General features: G+C 43.1%; 1 protein-coding gene across 1 annotated transcript in view; it reads left to right on the top strand.

Annotated features, from left to right (window-relative positions):
• Positions 1 to 1914: 1914 nt before the first annotated feature.
• GCN1L1 (GCN1 general control of amino-acid synthesis 1-like 1 (yeast)) overlaps positions 1915 to 11761 on the top strand; it is a gene marked incomplete at its 5' end in the record, with an annotated part of 41760 nt that continues 31913 nt past the window's right edge. The window contains 15 exons of the mRNA XM_010289933.1: positions 1915 to 2017; positions 2689 to 2752; positions 4136 to 4267; positions 5084 to 5192; positions 5899 to 5997; positions 6080 to 6214; positions 6725 to 6793; positions 6880 to 6988; positions 7389 to 7463; positions 7660 to 7788; positions 8011 to 8061; positions 8427 to 8525; positions 8804 to 8977; positions 10633 to 10785; positions 11543 to 11635. Coding sequence (XP_010288235.1) covers positions 1915 to 2017; positions 2689 to 2752; positions 4136 to 4267; positions 5084 to 5192; positions 5899 to 5997; positions 6080 to 6214; positions 6725 to 6793; positions 6880 to 6988; positions 7389 to 7463; positions 7660 to 7788; positions 8011 to 8061; positions 8427 to 8525; positions 8804 to 8977; positions 10633 to 10785; positions 11543 to 11635 — 1594 coding nt within the window. The remainder of the gene's footprint in view (positions 2018 to 2688; positions 2753 to 4135; positions 4268 to 5083; positions 5193 to 5898; positions 5998 to 6079; positions 6215 to 6724; positions 6794 to 6879; positions 6989 to 7388; positions 7464 to 7659; positions 7789 to 8010; positions 8062 to 8426; positions 8526 to 8803; positions 8978 to 10632; positions 10786 to 11542; positions 11636 to 11761) is intronic.

Below are 11761 nucleotides of genomic sequence, written 5' to 3'. Positions count from 1 at the left end.
TTTTTCTCCGGCTTAGTGCATTAGGTTGGGAGGTTCCTACGGCAAATCCCGGCCTTCTCGGGATCAGGCCCTTACTAGTACAAATACTGCGTTTGTTCTCTCTGTTTGCAGTAGCGTTGCTTGCTAACTAACTTTGCAACACAACATCTATATAGATCCTAATCAGAAGAAAAAGCAAATGGACGAAGCCTGTCCCAGCGGCTCTTCTGTGGGGACTGGGTGGTTGTGGTTTGTGCTGTTTGTATTAAGTCATTAAGCTGCATGGGAAGTTCTGTAGTGTTATACATGATTTATATTTTTAATTTCTAGACTGTTTTTCATGTCTGTACATCTCCCTGCTTATGATTAAGCAGTGTGAGTCAGTGCAGCTTGGTTTGAGTTTGCATATGATGAACTCATGTAATTGAAAGGTTTGAAAGAAGATGAGCTTTTTAATGGGGGCTTGTTCTGTCAGTTCAGATGGTAACGACATCACCATCCTCAGCAGGTTGACCCGTACCTTACCATGAGAGGTTCAGCCCTGCTTTCTGCCAGCTTTTAAGGAGAGCTCAGGGTGTGAGATAGTCACAGGGTCGGGGAGATGTGGACAGCCTCTCTAAATCCCAGGTAGCGGCTGTGCAGGATTACCCTTCCTGTGTGTCGGCAAAAAAGTTTCACTGAAAGCAGCTCTTGAGAAGAATGGAGGCAATTGCCATTTCTCAATTGCCAGGTTTCCTGTGCTTAGAAAAAGACTTTTTGTGGCAAAACTGGTGGAGTTTTGCGTGAAGAGGGAAGGAATAGTTTTGATAAAGACATGTTTATTTGCTGCTCTTCCTGAAGGTGATGATGATTATTACTAAGATAGAAAGTTGCTTGGTTTAAGAGATTAATTTTAAAAGCCTTTCCTGGAGAGCTGTGTTTTGGTTTATGTAAATGCAGAAAACCTGTGAGCATAGACCTGGCTGAGTCCTGTTTGGCCCACACAAAGTCTTTTGTCTTGCATGTCTTGTTAAACTTGGAAGTTAATGGAAATGGTTTCAATAGTTCAAGGAGCAGGTCACTGAGAACTTGCACTGTCTGGAAAGACTAGAAAAAAGTTTATCTCACCTTCTCGATACCACTTGAAAACTGAAACTATTTACAGGAGTTAAACTCAGTGAGTGGTCTTGATCCCTTCCCACTGGCAGGTCCAGGCACACAGTAGTGCAGGCATGAAGAAAACCATTCAGTTGTGTGATGTGATTTTTTTGTTTTGCTTGGGTAACCTTCAGTGCTACTGGTAGCGCATGGAAAGGAGTGTGATAGCAAGGTGCAGCCCTTTGTAATCTGGCAAGTCCAATTTACAAAATCCCTGCGACATGCGTGTTAATTCTGGAAAAGAGTAAATGCAAGCAGTTCATTCTTCTGCTGGGCCTGAGTAAGAATTTCCCAGCTATTGACAGCCTGAAAGCACAGATCAGTTTTTCAGGACGGGCAGTTACAGTCAGCCCTGGGTCGTCTGCAGTTAGAAGTCCCCTTCGAGGGGGTGCATGGACTTTAGGAGATAACATGCACCGAAAAGCACTTTTGCATTCTTGAAGGGCATTTTCTTTGGTGCTTTTAAGGGTCCTGTACTCTAGGCTATTGATCTCACCTCTCACTCTGTCCTACTTCTAGAGGAGTAAATGTATCTTACAGAGTGTGAGTGCTGTGACAGGGACACAGGTTAACAAACAGAAAGCAGTCATCCTTCAGCCAAAGGGGGAGGTTTCTGAGTTCCGTCGTGCAGATGTACAGTGACCCTTTCCCCTGCAGATAAGATTGTGGGTGCTCACATTTGGTCACTAAGAGGTTATGTGGTGGCAGATGACATATTTTGCTTGCCCTGTTTTTGTGTTCCATGTGTTGATATCGAAGGTAGTCTGAAGTTTTTTTCCTCTCTGTGTGTGGTTTCAGATTTCTGATACACTGAAGCGGTTTGCGGTAAAAGTAACCACAGCCAGTGTGAAGGAACGGAGAGACATCCTCAGTGAGCTGGGAAAATGCATTTCTGGGAAAGGTAAAAGCTTTGGGGCACTGTTTTTGATCACTAGGGTGGAGAAGAATGTTAAAATGTTTTGTTTCAAAGGCTATGTGAAACTTGAGGGGTAGTTTCTTGCGGGAGGGGGCCAGTAGTGTTTGGAGTCTGTGCTTTCTCACAGTGCTAATTCTAAGCGTGGGTTTTGTAGGTAACAGAACTCCAGTTACTAGCATGCGTACTTTTTCCAGTTAGTAGTTGTAGCATCATGTGTATTAGTTTTTCATGAGTGTATCAGTTGCCTGTTTCTCTCCCGACTCTTAGCTTGGTTTTGTAATGATTCATGGAATATTTATACATACAAACACACACACATATCTGTGTGTATATATATATATATGTGGAGAGAGGGAGCGTATGGTAGATTTTACATAGTCTTAGTAAAACAGTTGAAACAAATTTTTAAGAATCTTTTTTATTTCTTTCACTGGCTGAAGATGATTGTGGAATAGCACGTGTTCCAATTTTGCCATTATTTTTAAAAATATGCACAAAATGTATAAAAAGAGAGAATTTTTACTATGATCCTTGCAAACAGTTTCATAGATGTGAGCAGTTCCCTGAGTTCAGTTGTGAAGTGAATCATGTTTGTGTTAAAGATGAAGAGCTCATTGATTTAACAAAGAAATATTTTGAAATACATTCTGTTACAGATCTTCCAGAAGGTGCAGTGAAAGGCCTTTGCAAACTCTTCTGCCTTACTCTGCATCGATACCGGTGAGTAAATTGATGTGGAAAGGCTGTATTATTTAATATATTACTAGTATTTATGTATTCATTAGTTAAACTGGTATGGAGCATCTGGGTATGTTAGCATGCAGTGTCACATAGATGTGTATGACACTGAAAGATGCCATCCAGTAGTTAGCTCTTAAGTTAGGTTTGACATTAAAAAGTTTTACAACACTTAACTTGTGTTTCAGCTTTAATTTTGAAGTTAAAGCTTTCATTCTGTGGTTCAGTTTGCAAGAATGAATGTGTCCTTGTGAAGCAAGACTAAAGTGTCTTTTAGACATCTTCTAGACACTTTTAGATTAGATTAAATCATGGCCTGGTCATAGAATCTTTGGGTTGGCAGGGACCTTTAAAGGTCCTCTGGTCCAACCCCTCTGCAGTGAGCCCAGACGCCTTCAACTAAACCAGGTTGCTCAGAGCCTTGTCCAACCTGACCTGGAATGTTTCTGGGAATGGGGCATCTACCACCTCTCTGGGCAACCTATGCCAGTGTTTCAGCACCCTCATTGTGAGAAATTTCTGCCTTATATCTAGTCTGAATCTGCATTCTTTCAGTTTAAAACTATTACCCCTTGTTCTGTCACAACAGGCCCTGCTAAAAAGTCTGTTCCCATCTTTCTTTATAAGCCCCCTTTAAGCACTGTCAGGCTGCAATAAGGTCTTCCTGGAGCCTTCCCTTCTCCAGGCTGAGGCCCCCAGCTCTCCCAGCCTGTCCTCCCAGCAGAGCTGTTCCAGCCCCCTGAGCATTGCTGGGGCCTCCTCTGGCCCCGCTCCAGCAGGTCCAATGTCTCTTCTGTGCCGAGGGCTCCAGAGCTGGACGCAGCACTTACAGGGGGGTCTCCCCAGAGCAGAGGGGTAGCATCCCCTCTCTCGCCCTGCTGGCCACACTGCTTTGGGGGCAGCCCAGGACACGGTTGGCCTTTTCTGTGCTGTGAGCACACATTGCCGGCTCCTGTCCAGCTTTTCATCCACCAGTACCCCCAAGTCCTTCTTGGCAGGGCTGCTCTCCCTCTCTTCATCCCCCAACCTGTACTGATACCAGGGGTTGCCCTGACCCAGGTGCAGGACCCTGCACTTGGCCTTGTTGAACCTCATGAGGTTCACACAGTTGTAGGGAAGCTGTTCAGAACCTGTGTTTTCTTCTGCAACCTGCCAAAGAGCCTCAACATAACTACCGCCGGCTAAGGAAGGGAGTGGGACTTCTCTGCCAGAAACTTCTCCACTTCTTGGAACTGCAAAGATAAAATAACTGTTAGCTCGACTGCTGAAATGAGAAAGCAGAGTCCTTTGTGTGGTGCAAGTGTAGTAATGTGTGTAATGTTGGCAGGATTTATAATGCTCACAGAGATACATTTTTCATTCTAGCGATGCAGCATCCCGCAGAGCCCTGCAGCTGGCACTTCAGCAGCTCGCAGAATCCCAGCCAGATGCAACAGCAAAAAACCTTCTGCAGTCACTTCAGTCTTCAGGGATCGGTGGCAAGGCTGGAGTTCCCAGGTGCTGGATGAGTTCCTTTATGGGGAAGCAGTTCTGAGTTGCTGGTAGTTGCTCTTGTGTACAGAATAATTCTTTGGTTGCTACTTTTGGCCACAGACTGCCATCCTGCAACGCCTCCATGGCTGAATAGAAGTGTAGCTTTTAGAAAAATACCTGATCTTGGTTTAAAGACTTGCAGTGATACGATGTTCACCCTTCAGTCACAGTGGCTGGCCTTGTGCTCAAGGGCACTTTCTATGTTCTTTCACTTTGAGGCAAAGATCAAAAAAATGGGGTGAGGATCCTCAGGGAGCTGCGAGGTGGGATCCATTACCTGAAGTGGAGGGAGGAGGTGGGAGTTAGCAGAAACCAGAACTGGGTAATGTGCCAGGAGGGAATGTAAGCTGAGAAACGATTTGGCAGTCTAAGGCTGGGAAGCTCTGACAGTAAAGATGAGCAGCACATGAGAAAACTTGAGTCACTTTTTGCACACTTTCAGTTGGCAAAGTATTTAACTCTCATTTCTGTAATGCCACTGGGAAGATCCAGAAATGGTCTTTCTTCTGCTAAGGTTTTTCATTCCCAGCAGGTGAGATTTAGCCTCTTTTGCACCATTTGGAAGTTGTGAGTGTTAAACAGGAGCTGAAACACATAGCTTCTGAGGACTAATTATTTGTTTTAAAAGCTAAGACTTTAGCTGTATTTTTCTGTGATGAAATTGCCTCGCTTATAAGGTGGTGTTCTGACTTTGGCAAAGATGAGTCTATTATGGACTGGTAGGTGTAAGTTATATACTGGGAGCTGTAGATTTACCTCCTTCTCCTGTTTGTACAACAGTAAGAGCAGTGGATCTGCAGCTCTGCTGGCACTCTCCTGGACATGCCTGCTTGTACGCACAGTCTTTCCAACACCTGAAAAGAGACAGGGAGAAACATGGAAAAAACTGGTAGGTTCTTCTTGGTTTGCAGAGATATCCCTTCGGAGATAAGGACTTAAATATTTCTAACGTCTTTTAAGTTGCTGAAACATTGCAAATAATTCTGAACATAACTGATAATGTCATGTTAAAATCCAGGTTTACATGACAATCTTTTTTGCTTTCTGGTGTATTTTGATCTCTCCTATTCTGCTGGAGGAAGTAGGAGGTGTATAGAGCATGAGAGTGGGGGAGCCTTGCTGTGTATACTATGGTTTATTCCAGTGTTTCTAGGCTAGGTGGGCTAGTGGTGCCTCCAAGGTGCAGTCTGCATCATGGCATGAATTCCCTGTGCCTCCCTTGAAGTCATTGCGTGTGATATTCTGTCGTATAGGGTCAAGTAGCTTTTTGCTTTCTTTTCACCTACTTTAACAACCTGAATCTGTGGCCATGCTCATAGCACCTTGGAATATAGTTGGAACACATTTTAAGAGGAGATATAATCTGATATAAATTGCTGTTGTCAAAGTCGGAGTTTTCAAAACTGTTATGCGTGGTTCTGCAAAGTGGTGCATGTGGGATGAAAGCAATGGCAGCTTATTGGAAGAACTTGCATGACCTAAGGACATATTCCTAAGCAGATTCAGCTAATCACTGGCATCTGACATGTCTTGTTCGATCTGAGCTCTCTGAGAAGCAAATGCATGAAGGTTTGCTCGGCTGTTTCCCTTGGCAGGTGGAGGTTCAGTGTTTGCTCCTTTTGGAAGTCCTGGGAGGTTCTCATAAGCAGGCAGTGGATGGGGCTGTCAAGAAATTGAACAGGCTGTGGAAAGAGGTGATGTATACCTTATGTGACCATATTCGATAGCTGTTCTAGGTTTTGTTGTGTTAATGTGCCTTGCTCTTTTTCTTTTCAGAACCAAGATCTGGTGGATCAGTACCTATCTGTCATTCTTGGTCTTGAACCAAACCAGAGTTACGCTGCAATGCTCGGACTTGTCGTGCAGTTTTGCACAGCCCAGAAAGAGATTGATATTATTAAACGTCACAAGGTAAATCTGCCATACTGCTTTTTTTTGGCAATGAGTAGTATCGCTCTTAATCATGGGGCAGAGCGGGGGACAGATGTCTCAGTGAGGTTAATACTTTGCATCTGCCCCTGGTTTCATTATCTGTCAATTCAGTAGTAACGCACTTCTGACTAAAGCAGCTGGGATAGATTTGTAGAAGAGATGCCAGATATGTGGCTTTTTACTGTGACTGGTGGCCAACACTACAGCTTTCTGCCTTCTCCCCTGTTGTAGGAATGGAAGGCAGCATTTAGCTCTCAGTGCACTTTGAATGTTGGACTGCAGGGTAGAGCAGAGAGCACTGATCTCTGCTTGACTGTCTTATGTGAGGATGGAAGCAAAGCTTCTGCTTAGTGGATAGGGCTGCCTTCCGGAGGAGAATGAGGTGGGCTGGCAAGCCTGACTTCCTGATGGTGTGTGGGGAGCTGTGTATAGATTGTGGTGTGGCTGTAATTTGGTAAAAAACTTTGTAATTTTGCTCTGCTTGTTCAGAGTGCCCTTCTGGATTTCTACTTGAAGACCATCCTTATGAGCAAGACAAAGCCTCAGAAGCACGTGCTGGTGAGACATCCTGTTACAAGGCTGTTTGTGCTTTTGTCCTACGGGCAATGTCCACTGCTGTGCTGAGCACTTTGTTCCCTTTGCAGGACAGCTGTTCCCCACTTCTTCGGTACATGTCTCACGCTGAATTCAAGGACTTAGTTTTGCCAACTCTGCAGAAATCCCTGCTACGGAGCCCTGAGAACGTAATTGAAAGTGAGTCTGCCATCCCTCTGTATTGCTCTGTCTGTTCCTTAGAGTTCTGGAGTTGTCAGGGGAGTGTGTCTCTCTGGACTATGCTTTTGGTCCTCTGAGCGCAGGCTGCAGGGTTGTCTGGCATCTAAGGGTTGGATGTGGAGAAGCAACATTTGTGGTGTGGTCCCAAGTGTCTGGGTATGTGATAGCTACTCTTTGCACTGAGGACAGAATTTCACAGCTGAGTGCTAAGAATAATCCTGAGTTAATCTGTTCATTGAGAATCAATTTCAGTGTTTTTTCTTCTTAGTCCCTACTGACCCTGTCTGCTCTTGATGTGAACTGTGGGGAAGGGTGTATTAAAATGCTAAAACCAGTTACTTAACAAAATATAATATGCCATTATCTCTTCTGTCTTCAGCAATCTCTTGCTTGCTTGTATCTGTGAACCTGGATCTTAGCCAGTATGCTCTAGACATTGTGAAAGGACTGGCCAGTAAGTACTCTAACTTCTGTGGGAATGATAAATTCAGAATAAAGCTTTCTTCCAACTTTCTGGCAGTACCTCTAACAGTGTGGTTGCTGGTGAAGAGGTGGTTTTATGTGGGTGGGAGGATGACACTGTAACAGTTCATGTGATGATTTTATGCAGTTTGTTGTAAGGAGCTCTTAGCTTGTGCATTATTTTCTAGGTCATCTGAAATCCAACAGTGTGCAGCTGATGGATGAAGCAGTCGTGGCATTAAAGAACTTAGCTCGACAATGTAGTGATCCTTCAGCTGTGGAGTCACTGGGCAGACACCTTTTTGCCATCTTAGGGGGTGAGTAAATTGTAGAATAAGCAGTGGAGATGAATAAAGGTTTGCCAGCTTCAAGGAGTTCTGTGTATTGTATATTCTATTGTCTTTAGCTCCCTGTATGGTAGGGATGACTCAACCTGGATCAGCGGTAACGGGGCAAGCTTTTGTACTTCTAGAGAAGATTCTTGTTGTAGCACATAGGTGGTGTTGTCTCTAAGTCAGCCATTTGTTTCTTCTTGGCAGGCTCAGAAGGGAAGCTGACAGTTGTTGCTCAGAAGATGAGTGTCCTTTCAGGTGAGGATCCTGGAAGATAGCAGGAGGCTGAATGAGAAGGATCTGTACTTAGGATTCCCTGTCTGTCATTCTGAACTGGCTGTGGTTAATGTCATAGAAGGTGCTGGATACCACCACGTGCTAGTTCTTGACTTTCTCGTCAAAGGGAATAATTGGCTGGTAGGAATATGACTGTATTGTGGGTAAAAATGAAGGCAGAGGTCCTGCAGTGTTGAGGCACAGTGGATGTGACATCCAGATGTAGTGATAAGAGAGAGAGATGTCTGTGCAAGGATTGAAACATGAAGGGTCATTCTTGATTGTGTTTAGATTTTGCAGCAAGTGCTGGTAGTTTGGGAACTAATGAGAGAATTATGTCCTTTTAGGGATTGGCAGCCTTAGTCACCATGTGGTTTCTGGATCCTCTGGCCAAGCCCTGACTGGAACTGTGGCTGAGCTTTTCATCCCTTTCCTGCAACAAGAAGGTGAGCCCTCTTTCCTTTGTTCTGGGTTTGCTAAGCTGCTTTCATCTTGAGCAGGATTTTCATATGATTTGTTATTCAGGATAAATCTGGATTCTCGCTTGTTGTGTTATAAAATCCGTTGCCCTGTTTTGATGAGCAGCCCCACAGACACAGTGCTGTGTCTCTTAGAAGCATGTGCATTCTTGTCCTGCCTCCTCCTGATGTTACCTGCTTTCTGTTTTATGTTCCTGTGTTTTCTGCAATTTCTGTACTGACATGAGCTCTGTGTTACTTCCTAGTCCATGAAGGCACGTTGGTTCATGCAGTCTCTGTGCTGGCTCTTTGGTGTGTTCGGTTCACCACAGAAGTTCCTAAGAAGCTGGTAGAATGGCTAAAGAAAGCCTTCAGCCTTAAAACATCTACTTCAGCTGTGAGACATGCCTACCTGCAGTGCATGCTAGCCTCTTTCAAAGGTAAAACTGTGCAGCTATTAATAACTCTTTTGACTGTGTGGCTTAAGAGAAATCAACTTTTATACTTCCTGATAGAAGTAGATAGCTGCGTGGATTAAGAAAGATTTTTTTGTAAGGCAGTATCCATTCATTAACCTCCTTTGTATTTCTCCTTAAACTCTCTTTTCTCTTCAGGCATACTAAGATTTGTCTTTTTGTATAACTAGCACGACTGCCCATCGTGCTGTCTTGCAGTATCCATTCATTAACCTCCTTTGTATTTCTCATTAAACTCTCTTTTCTCTTCAGGCATACTAAGATGGTTTGTATAACTAGCACGACTGCCCATCATGCTGTCTTTTCATCTACCTCCAAAGTAATTTTTGACTGCTTTATTTTTGTCTTAGACTTAAATGATAAGGTTTTTAGCTCGGGGACTATGCTTTTGTTTTACGTAGCAGCCAGCACACTGGGATCCTGGTCTGTGGCTTTGGATCTCAGAAGCTTTAAAAAAAAAAAAAAATTACTGTGTTTGAAATTAAGATCTTCAGAAATTTTAAACTTTTGGTGATCCTTCTGAGATTTGCGTCTGTTGGTCCTATCCCCTTTGACTTCAGCGTTTCATCCACGGGTCAATAGGTTATAAGTCTGATGCCTGTATGTGAGATCTCACTTTCTTGTTGATGCAGTGTGAATCAAAAAGATGGTACACATTTGCTTAAGAGATCGATAACTCAGTGCATTGTATGGGGTCAATGGATTAGCCATCACTTCTCCATATGGATATGAGTGAAAATGTAATTCCACATTTTTCTATTGTAGCTACCAGGAATTTCTATGCTATCATAGGGCTGAAAAAAACATTCTAAAGACTACTTAGATATCACAGGGTGGTGGTCCTTTCTGAGACATCCATATGGCAAACCTGAAATTTACTCATGCTTGCTATGGGCAAGGGGGATTACTTGTGTGTGATGTGTGCAGCTGTTCAAGTGACCAAGGCTCAAGATACTCATATTTCAAAATAATTTACTCACCACTGGAACGCTGACTACCATTGCTTTGACCCACTCAATGAAGCATCCAACTGGGACATAAAGAAAATAGAGATTCTAACTCTTAAGAATTTACAGTTAAAACTCTACCTGCGAATGCTTAACATAGAAAACCACAAGGTTTTTTGTTTCCCTTTTCAGTATTGTGTGTGAGAAGTTGCTTCTGGAAATACCAGGAATACCTAGCTCAGTTTCTGTGGAAGTGAGGGTTGCAGATCAGTGGGATTCCTTGACTTTTGAATGTTTGAAGTGGAACAGATGATCGTGGCTTGCCAGGAATTTACCTCTCTTAGGGAAGCATAGTCTAGACAGTCATAGTCTGTGATGTGAACCAGTTCCTTTAATGTAACTGAACTAGCATTTTCTTTTTCATCCTGTGGACAGAAACCTGTATTAAAACCGGGCTGGTTTATCTGTGAGGAAAGGACTGAAGTGATTATAATCTTCACAGTTAAAATTTAATCATAGTAGTGATGTAGTGATTGGCAAATAGTTTGGGAGATTCAGAGGCTTCCCAGTATGTGTCTGGTTCCTTGTCTCATGACAACAGAAGAACCGTCGATACCCTTGTGGTGTGAAGGGCCATGTTGTTTTGTAACTTTTCTCCTTCTGTCTCCTCAGGTGACACATTATTACAGGGAATGGACTTGCTGCCAATGCTGATCCAGACAGTAGAAAAAGCAGCATCTCAAAGTACTCAGGTTCCCATGGTAACGGAAGGAGTTGCCGCAGCTTTGTTGATCTGCAGGATGTCTGTAATTGAGGGACAAACTGGTAAGGTCACAAAACATCTAGCAGAATCCAATATAAGCAGGTTCTGAGGGATAACACTTTTTATTGACAGTGTGCATTCCTTAATCTGTGTATTGCTTCTGCATAGAGAATCATTGCCCTTGTGTAAACCAGGGAAAGGTTTATTTCCATCTCTCTCGGTTATGTCAGTGAAGAATTCTTGCTCTTCTGTGGCTTTGCAAATTACAGCTTTCATTCACTTAGGGCATTATTCCTCTTTATTCTGACAGAAGTTGTTTGCCCAGACTTCACATGCCAGGACTTGACTGATGCATTAAAAGCATTACTTGCTTGTTATTTGTGTAGTATTTTTATAAACTATCTTTGAAAAGCATGAGGACTGGCATTCTCCCTTCCATTAGAGGATATCACAAGAACTGTCTGAATTCATACATCTGCCAGGATATAAAATCCAGGTGTGTTCTATCAAAAGCAACACACCAGTTTTCCTCCTTTTCTTCATTTTTAGGAGGGGTTGCCCTAATGAAAGATTAAGGTGAAGCAGACTTTACATTTCACAAGTGTAAGTCAGAGAAATACATTTTTGTCGGCAGGTGTTTTTTGGACATGCTTCTAGTTCTGAATGAGAGAGATGAGAGGCTTTGTAACTGAAGACAAGTAAAGCTAGAAATAATTTGAGTGATTTCAGGAGACAGAATTCTACTGTATTTTATGTACGCTGGTGAGTTCTGACTTATTTTGAAACATCCTTGATAGACATCTGTTCTTTTCCTGTCAGAGTCTAAGCTGAGTGGTTTCTGGCAGCTGGTTCTGGATGAGAAAAAACAAATTTTTACATCTGAGAAGTTTCTGCAGTCTGCATCAGAGGAAGGTAAATTGTCAGTTATTGTATATCCAGTTGCAGTTTAACGCTATTACCTCATACTTACAAGAGCTACTGTTGCTGTTAGCCCTGTTTTATGACCCTTGGAGGATCCGGTTTCAGATTAAAATGAAC

Source organism: Phaethon lepturus, unplaced genomic scaffold (genome assembly GCF_000687285.1).
Source record: "Phaethon lepturus isolate BGI_N335 unplaced genomic scaffold, ASM68728v1 scaffold12626, whole genome shotgun sequence".
Taxonomy (NCBI): domain Eukaryota; kingdom Metazoa; phylum Chordata; class Aves; order Phaethontiformes; family Phaethontidae; genus Phaethon; species Phaethon lepturus.
The sequence above is the reverse complement of the archived record's forward strand: the minus strand, read 5'-3'. Positions and strand labels throughout refer to the sequence as shown.